This window comes from Sphaeramia orbicularis, chromosome 9 (assembly GCF_902148855.1).
Source record: "Sphaeramia orbicularis chromosome 9, fSphaOr1.1, whole genome shotgun sequence".
Taxonomy (NCBI): domain Eukaryota; kingdom Metazoa; phylum Chordata; class Actinopteri; order Kurtiformes; family Apogonidae; genus Sphaeramia; species Sphaeramia orbicularis.
The window spans coordinates 5,973,531-5,993,584 of NC_043965.1; the positions used below are offsets into that span (position 1 = coordinate 5,973,531).

Sequence of the window (20,054 nt, forward strand, 5' to 3'; positions counted from 1 at the left end):
TTACTGTTATGTCCATGTCAAATATATGAATCTAAATCTTATCATTATGTTGAATTTCAGAGTCAGTGTAGACAGATGCTTTATTTCCAGTTTTTATTTTCACTTGATCACATTCTCAGAGGCTCAAATGTTTACAGACGCCAGGTTCACTGAGTGTCTAAACACACTGGAAGGTTCTGGAAATTCAAATCCCAGTTTGATCCTTTCATTACATAAATGAGACACACATGACAATAAATCAACATTCACCTAAAACTTAAATATGTTCCATTTGTTTGTACTTTGTAAATAGGAACATTGAGTTTTAAATCTTGTCTCCAGTTTTGCCAATAATCTCCCAGATGCTGATCTTTAAACATCTGTTCCATCCTGACATGTTTCAGACCTTCTACAAATCCTTCATCTGCAGATTCTTTTCTGTTAACTCAGGATTTAATGACTTAGTCTTTAACTCAACTCATCTGACTGAAATAAAATTGTGTCAAATGAGACAAACAGATAAAACACAACATAGACATTCCACTTTTATCCCTTTATTACATCAATGACACACACATGACAATAAATCACCGTTCACCTTAAACTTATAAATGTAAATAAACTGTACATGGGACAAAGTCTGCAGTTACTGAAATATATCAAATGTTTCTGTGATGTTATTCTCAGACTTGTGAATGAAACTAATCCGGTGCAGATTTTCTGAAGCAGGAAACAGATGAAACTGTGGAAAATAACATGGGATTGTTTAATTCAAACACATGAAGTTTCAACCTTTAACCTTTACAGAGAACCAGGACGTGGATTTTGTCTCCAAAAATGAATCCCAGTGAGTCAAACGTCTGATTGAACTGTTTTTAAAAGCTGTGAATCTGAAAGTCAAAGGTGTAAAAACTCCTCAGTTTCCTCTGTTTCTGTTCATGTAAATCTCAGCACCTGATAGAAAATGAGTGCAGATAAATCCAGCAGAACATGATTTCTATTAAAAGGAAGAAGAACAGAGTAATAAGTCGGGTCCAAAGAGCAGAAGAATCAGTATCTGAACCCATATTACAACCAGAACCATGAATTCACCTACATTTACTTCAATACACCTGTCCTTTAACGTCTGTTCACATCATCACATCATTTGATGATAAAAACGTGGCGACAGAAACAAACGGCTGTAGATGAAAACACTCACATATGAACAAAAAGGAAAATATCTGTCCCAGGATATGTGTTCTAGTCAGTGGGTTAAGAATCAGGACAATATGGAGGTTCAATTATTTAATATTGATTCAGACTAAACCATCAGTTTCACATTAATAATCATTCTATAGTTGAATCTGACTGAAAAAACCTGCAGGTTAAAATATGAATAACATGAATAAAACTAGAAAAGCAGACCTCTGCCAAAGCAGATCACCCCCGATCACCACCAAAATGTAATCATTTGTTCCTTGTGCCAGTATCAACATTTCCTAAAAAATTTCATCAAAATCCTTCCATAACTTTTTGACTTATCTTGTTAACAGACAAACAAACAAACCCTGATGAAAACATGACCTCCTGTTCCTTGGCGGAGGTAATAAGACAAAGTGACTTTCATTTCATCTGATCAATAAAAACATTATATTTTTCATATAATTAACATATTATAAATCGCCTCAGTGTTCACTGTTTGTTCCATTCTACTCAGTTAAACAGGTTTTATACATTTCACATCTACATGTATTAATATGACTGGTTTTGGAAAAATGAAAACACAATCTATCGTTCACATTTTCATTTCTACGTAAACAACAGAGAAATCTTCCTCTGACAGATTTTAATATCAGTGGTTGTAGAATACGGTGTGTGTCTAAATGTATGTTGATTCGGATTGCTCTTCAACTGAGTCTTCCTCGGTCAGAAGGAACAGACAAACTCCAATGATACAGTTCTGAGGTTTAATGAGGCTGAAGAAATGGGAGCAGGTACATGGGAAGCGATGCTGGTACAGGTATTGGTTGAATGATTGAGTTGGTGGATATATGTGTGTAAGTGTGTGAATGTTTGTGTGTGGGTGTGTGTTTATCTGCAACAGACAAGGAACAAAGGAAATGTATCAGTAACAAAGCGCTTACACATTACACTGGAATGCAGTATAAACATCAGTAACAGAGCGCTTTACACATTACACTGGAATGCAGTATAAACATCAGTAACAGAGCGCTTTACACATTACACTGAAATGCAGTATAAACATCAGTAACAGAGCGCTTTACACATTACACTGAAATGCAGTATAACAGACCTGCAGTAACATAAAGAATCCCACAGAGGGCACTCTAACATCACGTATGCTCAATGCCATATAAACAGACCGGCAGTAGCATGGCGAATCCCACAGAGGGCACTCTAACACCAATTACGGTCATAGGCTTAAATAGCGTGATTAACTAAACGGTAAAAAGATGCCACACGAGCTAAATAAACAGTGAATAAAGACAAATACTGGTCAATAATAGGTTACTGACAGAGTATAGTCATCCACTAGATACTTTGGAGCGCACGAGGAGCACTGCGGCAGGCCTTAGCGGTAGCATTAGCAACTGAAACCACAGGTACAACTTCACTATCTAACCCCCAGAAATAACACGCCTTTCATGCAAAATACTCTACTTACATCTTAAGGACGCACACGGTGGTTATACATTCAGGATTAAGAAGAATTATGACAGGATGTCAATTTCTGCTCTGTGGATGCTGCTGTCCTGCCGGACCAAAATGAAAGTAGCATACGCAACCACGAGTGAGCAGAACTGCAAGTCAAACAGATGCATCCTGGGTAACGTAGTCCTCCATCAGGGACTGGACTTTTAACAGCCGCCCCTGTATTTGCAGGACAAATACACTCATTACAAAGTCCACTAGTTTGGAGGCGTGTCACTTGTGTCTTCAGGCACTTCAGGAAGCTCCACCAGTTTGGTTACAGGGCGAATGTAGGTACTGTCCTTAACCTTCACCTCCGCGGCTCGGACAATGCCATCTGTTCCGGGGAAAACCTTGGTGATGGTCCCAACAGGCCACAGTCCTCTGGGAAGGTTGGGGTCCATGATCATCACGATTTGTCCTACAGCAGCGTTGTCAGTGGATTTCCTCCATTTCTGTCTCAGTTGCAGCCCTGGGAGGTAGTTCTGGACAAAGCGTTTCCAGAAATGGTCACTTATCATCTGACTGTGCTTCCACCTCCTGTTGGAAAGGGCATCATGAGGGCCGTACACTGCCTGTGGTAATGCAGCGTCGTGCCGCCCCATTAACAGAAGGTTTGGCGTGATGGGGTCCGGGTCGGCCACATCAGAGGAGGCATACCCGAGAGGTTTAGAGTTGAGGATGCCTTCAACCTCTATGAGAGCTGTTAAGAGCACCTCCTCTGCCACAGCCTGGTCTTTCAGGACAACTTGTAAGGCTGACTTGACTGACCTGATTTCCCTCTCCCAGGCCCCCCCGAAGTGAGGAGCATGAGGTGGGTTGAAGTGAAAGTTGATGGTCTGCTTAGCCAGCTGTTGCTGCAGCTCTGGAGCCATATTCTCAAAGGCGTTCTGCAGTTCTTTATGGCCACCTCTGAAATTGGTGCCCTGGTCAGACCACAGCTCATATGGTTTCCCCCGGCGGGCAATGAACCTGCGTAATGACATTAGGAATGAGTCAGTGTCAAGGCTAGGAAGAAGATCTAAGTGAACACATCTAGTGGTGAGGCATTTGTAGATGATCCCCCAGCGTTTCTCTCTCCTGCGTCCACACTTAATCAAGTACGGTCCGAAACAGTCTACGCCTGTAGACCAGAATGGCGGTTTGTACAGTCTCAGCCGAGATGAGGGAAGGTCAGCCATCTTTGGTGTAGACGGTGAGGAACGCCATCTCCTGCAGTCCACACAATGATACTGATGGTTTTTAATGGCCTGGCGTCCTCTAAGGATCCAGTAGATGCGGCGTATCTCAGCATAAAGTCTCTCTGCACCAGGGTGGAGGAGCTGGGTATCATAATGCTTTATGATGAGCTGAGTCAGAGGGTGATCAGGTGCCAGTACAACTGGGTGAATACTGACAGGATCTACCTCTGTAGCATGACGAAGGCGGCCGCCGACTCTAATCAGTCCGCTGAGGTTGTCATACTCAGGGGAAAGGGCACTGAGACGACTGCTTGGGCATACAGAGTGGCCTGTTTGAAGGGCTTGAACCTCCTCTGGGAAGCTGTCATTCTGTGCAGAGCGAAGCAGCTGGGTCTCTGCTTCCAGACGCTCAGCTGCAGTGAAAGAGGTGGCAGCCACCCCATGCAGGGAGTGGTGAGTAGCCACAATTAAGTCATCCATTGACGTGTATTGTGCAGCATCTGGCAGGTTCTGGGATACAGATGTGAGGCCACAGAAGGCTGTCTTTCTGAGCTCCTCACTACCGTTGTCTGGGAACTCTGTGGGGGGCTTTGGCCAGGTATCAGAGGTCTGTGAGAGGAAATGTGGGCCTTGTGCCCAGCGGCTGGAGACAGTGAGCTCTGACAGTGGTTTCCCTCTTGTGATGTCATCTGCTGGATTATCCTCAGAGTTCACATACCCCCACTGTTCTGGTGAGGTTAGCTCTTGTATCTCGCAGATCCGAGTCCCCACAAAAACTTTGTACCTGCATGAGCTCGACTGGATCCACTGCAACACTGTAGTAGAATCTGTCCACAGGTAGACCGAGTGCAAGGGTAGTGAGAGTTCAGTTTGGAGCACCTTGGCCAGTTGGGCACCTGTGAGCGCAGCACACAGCTCTAGCCGGGGCATTGATACTTGTTTGCGAGGTGCTACTCTGGAGCGAGCCATGATGAAGGAAGTGGAGATGTGTGCCTGCTGCTCTGTGGCTGTGAGGTAGGCGACAGCACCATAAGCCCTCTCAGACGCGTCACAGAAGATGTGAGCCTCATATATCACACTGTTGGCCTTATGAGGAGTGTAGCAGCGGGGAATGGTGATGTGTTGGAGATGGGACAATTCTTTCTCCCATTCGAACCAGGACTGAAGCAGGTTTCCTTCTATGGGCTCATCCCATCTTCTCTCTGTGCTCCACAGAGCCTGCACAATGAGCTTTGCCCTTGTGGTGTACGGGCAGATATAACCCAATGGGTCGTACTGACTGGCCAGTACCTTGTAGATATTGCGCAGTGTGACAGTGGTGTAGGTGACTGGGCGGTGCTTGTATCCCAAGACGTCGGTTGGGCAGTGCCAGCTGAGACCCAATGTTGACTCCTGTGGATCAAGCCTTTTAAAGTTCAGCCACAGTTCACAACTATCTGACCGGGCTGTGTGGGGTAGGTGATCAACCACCTCTGGGATGTTACTCGCCCACTGTCGTATCTCAAAGCCACCTTGGAGGAGCAACTCTCTCATCCTGTCAATGAGCAACTTTGCCTCCTGTGGGTCCGAAAGGGACTGTAGGCAGTTGTCCACGTAGAAGGCTGTGTGGACAGAATCACAGACATCTTTATGGGTGTCTTTGTGCTCCTTCACGTGGCTCTGAAGGGCAAAGGTAGCACAGCAGGGGCTACACGTTGTCCCAAATGGCAGGACTCTCCACTCATATACATCTGGGGGCCGCTCTGTTTCACCGTCTCTCCACAGGAACCGCAGCAGGGGGCAGTCTTCAGGGAGCAGGCGAACCTGGTGAAACATGGCTTTAATGTCTCCACTAACAGCCACAGGATACTGGCGGAAGCGGAGAAGCACACCTAACAGTGTAGGCCCCAGGGGAGGTCCTGGCAGGAGGTAATGGTTGAGAACAGTCCCTTGGAACTCAAAGGAGCAATTAAAGACCACCCGAGCCTTGTTGTTGTGATGTACAATGTGGTGCGGTACATACCAAGATTCAGTAGAGCTATGAATCTCTTCTGGAGATAGCTTCACCACATAACCAGTGTCTACCAACCGCTTAATCTCCTTGTTGTATGTGAGTGCCAGGTCTGGATTCTTGACTAGCTTACGCTCAGTGGACCTCAGAAGACCTTTGACTACTTCAGGAGAGATGTGCAGCTGAGGGAAGTCCCTCTTCCTGAGTAGCGGAGTGGCATATCTCTTTACACCCGCCACAGGCACTCTGATGGTTTTGGCCTCTAACATGGCTATGGCCTCTCTGTCCTCCTTTGAGCGGGTAACCTCCTTCTCAGGTCTATGGAGGGGAGCGTCTAGTTGCCACAGACGCTGCACATCCTGGTGTAGGGCCTCAGCGGGAGAAAGGCATGCTACGTTCAGGCAGTGCAACTCCCCTTGCTTTGTGGGCATACTGCTGCTTGGGCCTTGGATGGCCCACCCGAGCTTAGTGCAAACTGCCAAAGGTCCATGAGCTGGGCCGCGTAGGACTGGACGGACAGGAGTTATAAGGTGAGCATTGTCAGAGCCGATCAACACTAGAGGCTGTATCTGGTTGAATCCTTCAAGCTGCACTCGCTGTAGGTGGTGGTACTTCTCCTTTAACAGCTCCACTGGGCAAGACTGCTCGGCTAGGCTGAGCTGTTGGGCCGTAAAGGCACGTGTTATTGCATAGCGAACCTTTGATTTGGCTTTGGGGGATACCTGAAATGAGACATAACCTCCCTTTATCTGGATCACATCTTGACGGATAGTGCGCAGAGATAGCATTTCCTCCTCCTGTGATAAGCCTAGAGACTTAACTGCAGCTGGGAGTATAATGGTTTTCTCTGAACCGTCGTCGAGGAGTGCATATGTGTCCAGAGATTTCTCTCGGTGGTGTAACTGGATGGGCACGACCTTGAGCATTACTCGGCTTGATTGACTGAGAGGACCCAGGAATACTTTGCTGGTGCTCACTGTTAAGATGTTAGGATCCCGCTTCCTCGCCTCAGCCAGATCATGGAGCACTAATAAGTGCTGTTCTCCACAGGTGCTGCATGGCTTCTTGAGGGTGCACTGCTCGGGAGTGTGTTTACGGCCACAGCGCCAGCATTTGGATTTCTCCTTTATCCAAGTGGCTACAGCATTGAGTTCTAGCTTCTTAAAGTCTACACAGCCACTGAGGTAGTGCTCTGTCCCTTCACAGTAAGGGCAATATGGCTTAAACTTCTGTTTCTTCTTAAAGGTGGAAGAAGGACTAGTAGCTTGTGCTTTAAGGTCTGTCTTTGGCTTTGGCTGCGCAGGATCTGTGCCATAATAAATGGATGTGGACTTACTTTGAGTCTTGCACCCTGCAGAGGATCTGGGGTTGCCCCTCTCTGGGCGTGGTCTGTCTGATGGCTGTGGCTGTGTAGCTTGTCTTGATAGCTGCAAAACTTGGGACTTACGTTCGAGCCATTCAGACAGGTCATACATGTTGTATGTGCGGCTGCTACCAGTGCGTATGACACCACGTGTGATGCAGTACTCAATAAAACTATCTCTGTAGCTAGGAGGGAGCTTACTGAGTAACCTGTCAACATGTGAACCGCACTGGAGCTCACTAGCTGCGACATCGTCCATCGTACTAAGGAGGCCTACTAGGCTTGACACTGCTAGGGAAAAATCCTCAAAGGCTTGAGGGTCACCTGCTTTAATAGGAGAGCAGTTAAGTATAGTACTCAGCTCACTCTGGACTAACTGCCTGGGCTGCCCATATCTCTGCTCCAGAGCTCTCATTGCACTAGAGTAGGGAGTGCGATCATGAATGTAGCGCCTGGCCACCTGTAAAGCACAGGGATGCTCTAAATGATCCAGCAGGATGTGGTATTTATACTCCTCTGTGAGGTGAACATGTGGCCCAAGTAAGCTGTCCAATCCTTTCTTCAGTAAGGCAAAGTCACTCTCTCTTCCTGATTTGAATGTCACCAGTCTAGGCTTTGGGATGCCATATGAGGAGGCTACGATCATCTCCATCAGGTTTGGCTGGGTAACCTCTGCTGCAGAATGCATGGTGGCTGGTGAATGATATGCAGCAGGTGTTGACGGGTAAGCAGAGGCTGACTGATAGGCATCAGAGTAGTGACTTGTTGAAACAGGAGGCGGAGCCACATAAGGCTGGCTATAGGTCTGCGGCGCTAACACTCCCTGTGGCTTATACAGGGGTGTAGCTGAGGCTGCATAGATGGGCTGTGCAGAATCAGAGAGTACCTGGTTAGAGCTGCTTAGAGGCGGCTGGAGTTGGTACGTCTGACTGTAGAGGGGATTGGCCTGACGTGGTTCAAGCCCCCCAAGCTGCACTGATTGGGCCACTTGAAAATCAGGTTGTAGAGACTGTTGCATCACATGATTCACTCTAGTAGGCTGAGCGGGTAGCAGTGCCGGCTGGATATCTGAATAAACTGGAGGGGTTCTCAGCTGTGGTGCAAGCTGTAGAGCAGGCTGACCTACAGGCTGGAAGGCAGTATTCCTCCTGGGTTGAACTGCTGGCTGTGATACTGGCGGTGGCTGAAACACAGGCTGAAGTTCAGCAGGCTGCTGTGCTGGTCGAGCTATAAGGCTTGCCTTTTGTGGTGGTAAAGATGCAGCAGGTTCAACTGGCCTTAACAGGTTCACAGGTGTGCTAGTGTCCAGCCTTGCTGCTGGTGCCATGATGTTCAGCTGATCAGTGGTACGGACGCTGCGCATGCCCAAACTGCTAATGTGTGATGGTTGAAGGAGAGTGGGAACGGAAGCAGCTCTGTATTGTTGTGGAGCATGACTGCTTTGAGGGAGAGGGCTGCAGGACTTGCATCCTTGCTCCAATTTCTCCATACGCTTGGTTAATGCACCACTGGTCTCCTTCATAGTGATTTGCATTTCATCCATCATTTTCAATACTCTGCCCCAAGCTGCCTCCATTATGCCCCATCTTTCAGATTCCTCAGAACTGCTGCTTGATGCTTCCTCCTCTGGATCAGGTAAGTCGTGCTCATAGTCCACCAGATGTCCCGGAAGCTTCCTGCTCCTGCGTGAACGGGGACTGTGCTTTGGACTGTTCCTTTGAGAAGGTTCATCTTGTTGAGTTGTCATCTTGTTGACTCAGCCAATGAGCATCCGGCTCGAAGGACCACTTGTAGAATACGGTGTGTGTCTAAATGTATGTTGATTCGGATTGCTCTTCAACTGAGTCTTCCTCGGTCAGAAGGAACAGACAAACTCCAATGATACAGTTCTGAGGTTTAATGAGGCTGAAGAAATGGGAGCAGGTACATGGGAAGCGATGCTGGTACAGGTATTGGTTGAATGATTGAGTTGGTGGATATATGTGTGTAAGTGTGTGAATGTTTGTGTGTGGGTGTGTGTTTATCTGCAACAGACAAGGAACAAAGGAAATGTATCAGTAACAAAGCGCTTACACATTACACTGGAATGCAGTATAAACATCAGTAACAGAGCGCTTTACACATTACACTGAAATGCAGTATAAACATCAGTAACAGAGCGCTTTACACATTACACTGAAATGCAGTATAACAGACCTGCAGTAACATAAAGAATCCCACAGAGGGCACTCTAACATCACGTATGCTCAATGCCATATAAACAGACCGGCAGTAGCATGGCGAATCCCACAGAGGGCACTCTAACACCAATTACGGTCATAGGCTTAAATAGCGTGATTAACTAAACGGTAAAAAGATGCCACACGAGCTAAATAAACAGTGAATAAAGACAAATACTGGTCAATAATAGGTTACTGACAGAGTATAGTCATCCACTAGATACTTTGGAGCGCACGAGGAGCACTGCGGCAGGCCTTAGCGGTAGCATTAGCAACTGAAACCACAGGTACAACTTCACTATCTAACCCCCAGAAATAACACGCCTTTCATGCAAAATACTCTACTTACATCTTAAGGACGCACACGGTGGTTATACATTCAGGATTAAGAAGAATTATGACAGGATGTCAATTTCTGCTCTGTGGATGCTGCTGTCCTGCCGGACCAAAATGAAAGTAGCATACGCAACCACGAGTGAGCAGAACTGCAAGTCAAACAGATGCATCCTGGGTAACGTAGTCCTCCATCAGGGACTGGACTTTTAACAGTGGTTTTAGCATCACCAGCTTCTCCAATACTGAAATAAGGGTAGAGTTTCTCAGTGAAAGTGTCTGTGTGAGTGTAGATGTGAGTCTTGTCTTCAGCGTTGTAGAAGGACACCTCCCCCCTGTCATAGTCCAGTTCAACTCTGATCCTCTGTGGACTCGTCTGCACTGTTACAGTCTGACCAGCACCATTACTGTATTTTCCACTGCGATGGCTTAAACACCAGATTCCATATTTTGGTGAAGCCAACACCTTTCCCTTCCTGTCAGCTGACTCTTTAATCAAACCAATGTTCCATTCAGAATGGTCTCCCACCTCCATGTCCCAGCTGTGTTTCCCTGAGTTGAAGCCCTCAGATCCATGAACATCAGCAAAGTAAATTAATCTCTCTGGATTATCAGGAAGATGCTGCTTTGTGTCTCCATATCTCACACTGGTCAGATCATCAGACAGATGAAGGCATCCATGTGCAGTGCAAACCATCAGTTTCACATTAATAATCATTCTATAGTTGAATCTGACTGAAAAAACCTGCAGGTTAAAATATGAATAACATCAGTAAAACTAGAAAAGCAGACCTCTGCCAAGGCAGATCAGTGCCTGCCCCCCCCCCCCCCCCCCCATCACCACCAAAATGTAACCATTTGTTCCTTGGGCCAGAATCAACATTGCCTGAAAATTTCAACAAAATCCTTCCATAACTTTTTGACTTATGTTGTTAACAGACAGACAAACAAACCCTGATGAACACCTGGCGGAGGTAATAAGACAGTGACTTTCATTTCATCTGATCAATAAAAACATAATACTTTTCATATAATTATATTATAAATCACCTCAGTGTTCACTGTTTGTTCCATTCTACTCAGTTAAACAAATTTTATACATTTCACATCTACATGTATTATGACTGGTTTTGGAAAAATTAAAACAATCGATCGTTCATATTTTCATTTCTATGTAAATGTTGCCCCCCTGGCCTGGCCGGTGTCCAGAGAGGGTGTGTATTCTGTTTGTAGAAACAAAGAGGCAGCAACGTTAAGCTTGCGTTCGGCTCGACTGCAGCATTTATTCTGCTTTCACCACAAAAGAAAATAAACAATTGACTTTCTGAGGTGATTAACAAATGTATAGAGTAACATCAGGTAAGCTATAGTATCTTAAAGCACCTGAGATATCACATAATCTTCTGAAAACACAACAATAACCACTGTATGTAAATATACAGAAAAATATATCATTGAGTAATAACAATATGAATGTCCATAACTGTCCCTATTTTCCAGCTGCATTGGATTCCCATATATCAACCAGTAAAAACACTAAAGAAATCCAATTTGCTCCCATTTTGTCACTGCAGCATTGTGCACAGTTAAATACTTTTGGTTACTTTACAAAATACATATAAACTGCAGTGAGGAACTTCCCTATTACCTCATAAATTACTGCTAAACATTTACATACATTCACAAATTACCTTGTTTATGTCTCTACTAAAGGCACTTATCACTGAAAGACAAGTGAAAACAGTTTAACACAGGGGTGTCAAACTCATTTTAGTTCAGGGGCCACATTCAGCTAAATTAGATCTGAAGTGGGCTGAACCAGTAAAATAATAAAATAATATATTAATAATGTCAACTCCAAACTTTTCTCTATGTTTAAGAGCGAAAAAAGTAAATTTACATTACGAAAAGGTTTAGATCTACAAACTATCCTTTCAAAAGATGTGAATAACTTGAACAAACTGAAAAAATAAGTGTAATTTTAACAATATTCTGCCTCAGTTTATCATTTCCACATGTACATTATAACTTACAGATCACAGTGGATCTACAAATACAAAAACATTTAATAACAGACAGAATATTGTTAAAATTGTTCTTACTTCTCTTAAGACATTTCAGGTTGTTCATATTTGCTCGGGTTATTCACAATTTTTTTGTGAAATTATACTTTGTTTTAGTGTAAATACATGAAAATATTTACATTTACAAAGAGAAAAATTTGGAGTTGTCATTATTTATATATTATTATGATAGGATTTTACCAATTTGACCCAACTGAGATTGAATTGGTCTGAATGTGGAACCTGAACTAAAAGGATTGTTCATATCTTAGTGTAGTTTTTGCATTTCACAGATTCATCCCAAGGGCCAGACTGGACCCTTTGGCGGACCGGATTTGTCCCCCGGGCCGCATGTTTGACACCTCTGGTTTAACAGATCATTCAATACAGGCATTAGCCATTTAAACACCTTCTGACTCGTTAACGAAATGAAACAAAACCCGTTTACGTGTCTCATTTGCATTTCTATTGTACACGTGTTAATTAGCCATTAGCAACAGGTCCGGTAGCCTAGCATGACAGTGTACAGCTAAACATATCTATTTCCACATGTTACTACAACACAACTCAGCTTTACACATTTCTGATTTTCAACAAGGACCCATTATCCCTTATTTTGGGGTACATGCTTGTGATTTTGAGGAATATTAACCCACCCGTATGTAGAAACAAAGAGGCAGCAACGTTAAGCTTGTGTTCGGCTCGACTGCAGCATTTATTCTGCAGTAGTGATGTGACATTCACGAACGAATCGAATCTTTTGAACGGATCTTTGAAATGAACGATGGGAACTGAGTCTTTGTAAAGAGCTGTTCAATTTTTTTATTTTTTTTTTTTAAGGAGCGCGTGTCCGATTGCCTGTCAATTTAGCATCACTGAGGAGGCATTGGGCAGGAGGAGAATTTTCCAGCAGAAAAAAAAGAGTACTTGTGCACTGCGCATGTCTCATGGCAAGAAGTTAGCAAAAAAAACAACAGTTTGAAGTGTGAGGTGAGCATACTGGAGGAGGCGGAGCTGGAAGACTGGCCGAAACCAGAGAAAAGTTTGAGAATGAGTGAGTGACCACCTGTGAGTAATGAGCCAAAGAAAAAGGAGGAGTATTTGGATGCACTTTTCAGAAAGAAAAGATGGCCAATTTTTTTCCATATGTTTACACACATTTATTGTTCTTGTTTTGAGGAGAATAAAATATTATTTCATGAGAAAATGTCTTATTTTGTTCTTCATTTTTAGACTACAGACTAGTCCACATAATGTACCGTGATGTTTTTGGTCAAATTCCAGCATTTGCCTAATGTCACCTCTCATGTCACGTATTTAACCCACACATTTGAACTAACTGTTCTTTTTTATGGTAAGATAATATTTACTGCAGCGCCAATTAAACACCTTTAAAATGTAATGTCAATCATCACATGTAGTCTATTTAGTCATTAAAACACTGGTGTTTCAAAATAATGCAAAAAAACATTAAAGAGCCAATCTTTTGAACGGTTCTTTTCAGTAAACGACTCCTGATTGAACGACTCCCTTCAAAGAACCAGAAGTCCCATCACTGTGCCTGCCTCTGAGGGGTCATACATTCCTTGCAAGCAATATGCGCCCCCTAGTGACCTGTTTGAGTATAGCAGCAACAAGTAAAGTACAATGAAATCAGTTCCTACTCACTATTTTAGACACCGAAAAATATTTTTTTAAAAATGTGGGGTGTCTTTTTTCTATTTTTAACTACCATGCACCATGCATTTTTAACCCTTTACATAAACAACAGAGAAATCTTCCTCTGACAGATTTTAATATCAGTGGTTTTAGCATCACCAGATTTTCCCATATAAAAATAAGGGTAGAGTTTTTCAGTGAAAGTGTGTGTGTAGGTGTAGATGTGAGTCTTGTCTTCAGCGTTGTAGAAGGACACCTCCCCCCTGTCATAGTCCAGTTCAACTCTGATCCTCTGTGGACTCGTCTGCACTGTCACAGTCTGACTAAGACCGATAGTGTATTCTCCACTGCGATGCTTTAAACACCAGATTCCATGTTCTGGCATTGCAAATCTTTCTCCCTTTCTGTCAACTGACTCTTTAACCAAACCGATGTTCCATTTAGGATGGTCTCCCACCTCCACGTCCCAGCTGTGTTTCCCTGAGTTGAAGCCCTCAGACCCCAGAACAACAGCATATTTAGTGTTTCTCTCTGGATTATCAGGAAGATGCTGATAAATAGTGTCTCCACGTCTCCCACTGGTCAGATCATCAGACAGATGGAGGCGTCCATGTGCAGTGTTTGGGTCCAGGATGACGGGGCTGAAGTGGACCTTGTCCCTCATCTTGTCCCAGACTCTGAAGGACAGGTTGCCCAGGTGTTTGTCCACATGGATCAGTGCTCCTGAGATCAGCTGTGGCTCTGACACTGAGCACTGGGCTCTGGCTCTGCTCTGAGTGTCTTTACAACTGATGAGGAATGGAGCGCTGGCTTTCTGCAGCTCTTCTTCAACAGCACAGATACTGTCTGACACAGAGGACATCTGCTCCTCAATCCTCTTCATCTCTCTGATCACACTCCTCCTCTTCTGCTCCTCTTCCTCCCTCAGAGCTGCCAGTCTGGACTCCTCTTCCTCTTTCAGGAACTGCTGGAGTTTGTTGAACTCTGCTCTGATCTGATTCTCTGTGAACAAAACCTGTTTCTTTAAGTGTTGGATTATTTCATTGTATGTTTTCTGTGTTTCCTCATATTTCTTCTTCTTTTCCTGTAGAGACTTTAAGTCAGATTTCAGCTCATCCTTCATTTCAGTAACTGCTTCTTCTACAGGAACCACAGTGTGAGTGTCATGGAAAGAAACATCACAGATAGAACACACAGCTCTGTTTTCATCTTTACAGAACAGTTTAGGTTCTTCTTGATGTTTGCTGCAGACCACCTCCACCTTCTTTTCTCCTTTTTCTGTCTCAGATGATCCAATGTTCAGTCTCCCAGCAAATGAATCAGCCAGTTCTTTCAGAGTGAAGTTCACAAATATGTGTTTAGAGTTTTTTCTTCTACAGATAGGACAGGTTCTGTTTTCATTTTCTTTCCAGAATTCCTTCAGGCAGTTTGAACAGAAGCTGTGGTTACAGCTCAGAGACACCGGGTCTCTGAACGTCTCCAAACATACAGGACAAGTCAGATAATGTTCAACAAGTTCAATCTTCTTCTCAGCCATTTTCTCTGATATGTGAATTATCCTTTAACACAGACTCACCAAACCTCTGTGTCTTTGGTTTTACAGTTCAATCCTCCTGGTCTGTGTTTTTACATCCAACACCCTGTATTATCGCCTCAGCTCCGTTCAAGAATGTCAAAAACTATTTTCTATTTCACTTCTTCCTTGTTGTTCAATCATTCAGAGCTTCCGGATTTTTACTTTTTACCACTAGATGGTGCTATTTGATTTAGAATTGAACAACATGAAGCATCACTGCAGTGAAATGGACAATTCAGTCCTGTTAAAGCACCAGTTACATATAAAACAGGTTTATCATCTGTAATATTAGAATGTGAACACTGTCAAAGCCACAGAAATCAACATTTAAATCATTCACAACCTCCAACATAATAACAAATATTGACACAGTCCATACATTTACTTAGTTGATTTATTTGGGGCCATGTACAATTTTAAACATGACTGTGTTGATCTAGAAAGTGTTCATATTTTCATTAATGGATTAACAAGAAGTATCCATAATTTTTATCGTATTTTAAAAGTATTTTTGTATCTGTAATGTCTTGAGTCTAGATACCTGAATGATCTATATGTACAGATGTCAAACAGTGTCGTTGTGTTCTGTTTAGTCAACTCTACAGCTGACGTCTGACGTTTACACACACCTCGACTCAGCTTTCCATAAATCTGAGCTTTTCATTTCAATATATGTTCATTCTTTTGGTTCAGTGAGAACAAACACTGCATTATGATATTTAAGGTTTATGTCAGTGATCTGTCTGAGTCATGTCCTGGGGTCAGCTGCCAAATGAAGGCTGATGATAGGATTATTTATGTGTCTGATAGAACAACCATCAAGGTGGTGGAGCAGCTTCTGAATCAGAGTGGACCAAGTCCTCCCACTGGGCACTGAGTGAAAAAAAAAGAACAGTTTCAGTCTGTTTGTCTGTAAGGAAACACTGCAAAAAATGAAAAAACTGATGGTAAAAATAAAAAATTATATCATCAATGAGGTTGACAATGATAAATATATAGGAATAACCTTAGACTCACATCTGCAGTTTGATAAATAATTGAAAATATCTGCAAAAAATCTGATGTAAATTCTTTGGATTTATGGCAAAGCATCTGTCTTTTCAATTTTTATTTCCATTCCTGTCACTGTATCATGTCCTGGTCAAAAGCCTCACAATAAACTATAAAACCTGTTAAATCATTAAAAAATCTGACAGTAAAACATATGAACAAAAACCACTGTAACAGCATCATTGTCACATCTTAAACACAATACATTTACCTTGTAAAGCGTCATAAATAATTCAGACTTAATTCTTGGTTTTAACATCTACATGTTCTTCACTGAATGAATTTATTTCACATTATCATAGTTGAACAGAGTCAGTTCATGGGACTCACTCAGTGGTAACTGCCATTTTATTGGTTAAAAACACAGAATATTTTAATGTTTTTCATAGAGGTGTTAAACTGAGTCTGAAACTGAACTAACGCTGTTCTCACATGTGATTATTTATTATAGATTGTAGTGTTTTATTATCTGTATTATGTTGTTTTTACTTCTTTAATAAAAAGCCTCCAGTGGACAGGTTTAGTAAATTATTTTTTCTCTGCAAACACTTAAAACAGTTCATCTGGTTCTTATTCATATTGTATATATCAGTTTCACTGTTACTGTTATGTCCATGTCAAATATATGAATCTAAATCTTATCATTATGTTGAATTTCAGAGTCAGTGTAAACAGATGCTTTATTTCCAGTTTTTATTTTCACTTGATCACATTCTCAGAGGCTCAAATGTTTACAGACGCCAGGTTCACTGAGTGTCTAAACACACTGGAAGGTTCTGGAAATTCAAATCCCAGTTTGATCCTTTTATTACATAAATGAGACGCACATGACAATAAATCAACGTTCACCTAAAACTTAAATATGTTCTATTTGTTTGTACTTTGTAAATAGGAACATTGAGTTTTAAATCTTGTCTCCAGTTTTGCCAATAATCTCCCAGATGCTGATCTTTAAACATCTGTTCCATCCTGACATGTTTCAGACCTTCTACAAATCTTTCATCTGCAGATTCTTTTCTGTTAACTCAGGATTTAATGACTTAGTCTTTAACTCAACTCATGTGACTGAAATAAAATTGTGTCAGATGAGACAAACAGATAAAACACAACACAGACATTCCACTTTTATTCCTTTGTTACATCAATGACACACACATGACAATAAATCACCGTTCACCTTAAACTTATAAATGTAAATAAACTGTACATGGGACAAAGTCTGCAGTTACTGAAATATATCAAATGTTTCTGTGATGTTCTTCTCAGACTTGTGAATGAAACTAATCCGGTGCAGATTTTCTGAAGCAGGAAACAGACGAAACTGTGGAAAATAACATGGGATTGTTTGAATTCAGACACATGAAGTTTCAACCTTTAACCTTTACAGAGAACCAGGACGTGGATTTTGTCTCCAAAAATGAATCCCAGTGAGTCAAACGTGTCATTGAACTGTTTTTAAAAGCTGTGAATCTGAAAGTAAAAGGTGTAAAAACTCCTCAGTTTCCTCTGTTTCTGTTCATGTAAATCTCAGCACCTGATAGAAAATGAGTGCAGATAAATCCAGCAGAACATTATTTCTATTAAAAGGAAGAAGAACAGAGTGATAAGTCGGGTCCAAAGAGCAGAAGAATCAGTATCTGAACCCATATTACAACCAGAACCATGAATTCACCTACATTTACTTCAATACACCTGTCCTTTAACGTCTGTTCACATCATCACATCATTTTATGATAAAAACGTAGCGACAGAAACAAACGGCTGTAGATGAAAACACTCACATATGAACAAAAAGGAAAATATCTGTCCCAGGATATGTGTTCTAGTCAGTGGGTTAAGAATCAGGACAATATGGAGGCTCAATTATTTAATATTGATTCAGACTAAACCATCAGTTTCACATTAATAATCATTCTATAGTTGAATCTGACTGAAAAAACCTGCAGGTTAAAATATGAATAACATGAATAAAACTAGAAAAGCAGACCTCTGCCAAAGCAGATCAGTTTGCCCCCCCCATCACCACCAAAATGTAATAATTTATTCCTTATGCCAGTATCAACATTTCCTAAAAATTTCATCAAAATCCTTCCATAACTTTTTGACTTCTCTTGTTCACAGACAGACAAACAAACCCAGATGAAAACATGACCTCCTGTTCCTTGGCGGAGGTAATAAGACAAAGTGACTTTCATTTCATCTGATCAATACAACATAATATTTTTCATATAATTAACATATTATAAATCACCTCAGTGTTCACTGTTTGTTCCATTCTACTCAGTTAAACAGGTTTTATACATTTCACATCTACATGTATTAATATGACTGGTTTTGGAAAAATGAAAACACAATCTATTGTTCACATTTTCATTTCTACGTAAACAACAGAGAAATCTTCCTCTGACACATTTTAATATCAGTGGTTTTAGCATCACCAGCCGGTCCAATACTGAAATAAGGGTAGAGTTTCTCAGTGAAAGTGTGTGTGTGAGTGTAGATGTGAGTCTTGTCTTCAGCGTTGTAGAAGGACACCTCCCCCCTGTCATAGTCCAGTTCAACTCTGATCCTCTGTGGACTCGTCTGCACTGTCACAGTCTGACCAGCACCATTAGTGTATTCTCCACTGCCATGCCATAAACACCAGATTCCATATTCTGGTGAAGCCAACACCTTTCCCTTCCTGTCAACTGACTCTTTAACCAAACCGATGTACCACGTAGGATGGTCTCCCACCTCCACGTCCCAGCTGTGTTTCCCTGAGTTGAAGCCCTCAGAGCCATGAACATCAGCATATCTAGTGTTTCTCTCTGGATTATCAGGAAGATGCTGCTTTGTGTCTCCATTTCTCACACTGGTCAGATCATCAGACAGATGAAGCCATCCAGCTGCAGTGTTTGGGTCCAGGATGACGGGGCTGAAGTGGACCTTGTCCCTCATCTTGTCCCAGACTCTGAAGGACAGGTTGCCCAGGTGTTTGTCCACATGGATCAGTGCTCCTGAGATCAGCTGTGGCTCTGACACTGAGCACTGGGCTCTGGCTCTGCTCTGAGTGTCTTTACAACTGATGAGGAATGGAGCGCTGGCTTTCTGCAGCTCTTCTTCAACAGCACAGATACTGTCTGACACAGAGGACATCTGCTCCTCAATCCTCTTCATCTCTCTGATCACACTCCTCCTCTTCTGCTCCTCTTCCTCCCTCAGAGCTGCCAGTCTGGACTCCTCTTCCTCTTTCAGGAACTGCTGGAGTTTGTTGAACTCTGCTCTGATCTGATTCTCTGTGAACAAAACCTGTTTCTTTAAGTGTTGGATTATTTCATTGTATGTTTTCTGTGTTTCCTCATATTTCTTCTTCTTTTCCTGTAGAGACTTTAAGTCAGATTTCAGCTCATCCTTCATTTCAGTAACTGCTTTTCCTACAGGAACCACAGTGTGTTGACGATGATGAGGAAAATCACAGATAGAACACACAGCTCTGTTTTCATCTTTACAGAACAGTTTAGGTTCTTCTTGATGTTTGCTGCAGACCACCTCCACCTTCTTTTCTCCTTTTTCTGTCTCAGATGATCCAATGTTCAGTCTCCCTGCAAATGAATCAGCCAGTTCTTTCAAAGCAAAGTCCACTAGAAGAAAATCTTTTGAAGATTTTCTTTTACAAACAGGACAGTTTTTGTTCTTAGTTTGTTCCCAGAATTCCTTCAGGCAGTTTGAGCAAAATCTGTGGTTACAGCTCAGAGACACAGGGTCTCTGAACGTCTCTGAACACACATGACAACTCAGGAAACTTTCAACAAGTTCAATCTTCTTCTCAGCCATTTTCTCTAATATGTGAATTATCCTTTAACACACAGACTCACCAAACCTCTGTCTCTTTGGTTTTACAGTTCAATCCTCCTGGTCTGTGTTTTTACATCCAACACCCTGTAATGGCGCCTCGGCTCCGTTCA

At 42.4% G+C, this 20,054-nt stretch overlaps 2 protein-coding genes across 3 annotated transcripts; both read right to left on the reverse strand.

Moving 5' to 3' along the window:
• Positions 1-1,470: 1,470 nt before the first annotated feature.
• On the reverse strand, positions 1,471-20,054 carry LOC115426307 (nuclear factor 7, ovary-like). 2 transcript variants are annotated; one of them, XM_030144344.1, is made up of 2 exons: positions 18,520-20,054; positions 1,471-1,806 (listed from the first exon to the last, which is right to left on the reverse strand). In XM_030144344.1, the coding sequence occupies exons 1-2, from the start codon at positions 19,921-19,923 to the stop codon at positions 1,771-1,773; spliced, it is 1,440 nt and encodes a 479-aa protein (XP_030000204.1). In that variant the 5' UTR covers positions 19,924-20,054; the 3' UTR covers positions 1,471-1,770. The 2 variants fall into 2 exon arrangements, with proteins under 2 accessions (XP_030000204.1, XP_030000203.1); XM_030144343.1 differs by having other exon boundaries at positions 1,471-1,749; positions 18,463-20,054.
• Positions 13,254-15,064, reverse strand: LOC115426309 (nuclear factor 7, brain-like). The gene has a single exon (XM_030144346.1). The coding sequence runs from the start codon at positions 15,016-15,018 to the stop codon at positions 13,579-13,581; it is 1,440 nt and encodes a 479-aa protein (XP_030000206.1). The 5' UTR covers positions 15,019-15,064; the 3' UTR covers positions 13,254-13,578.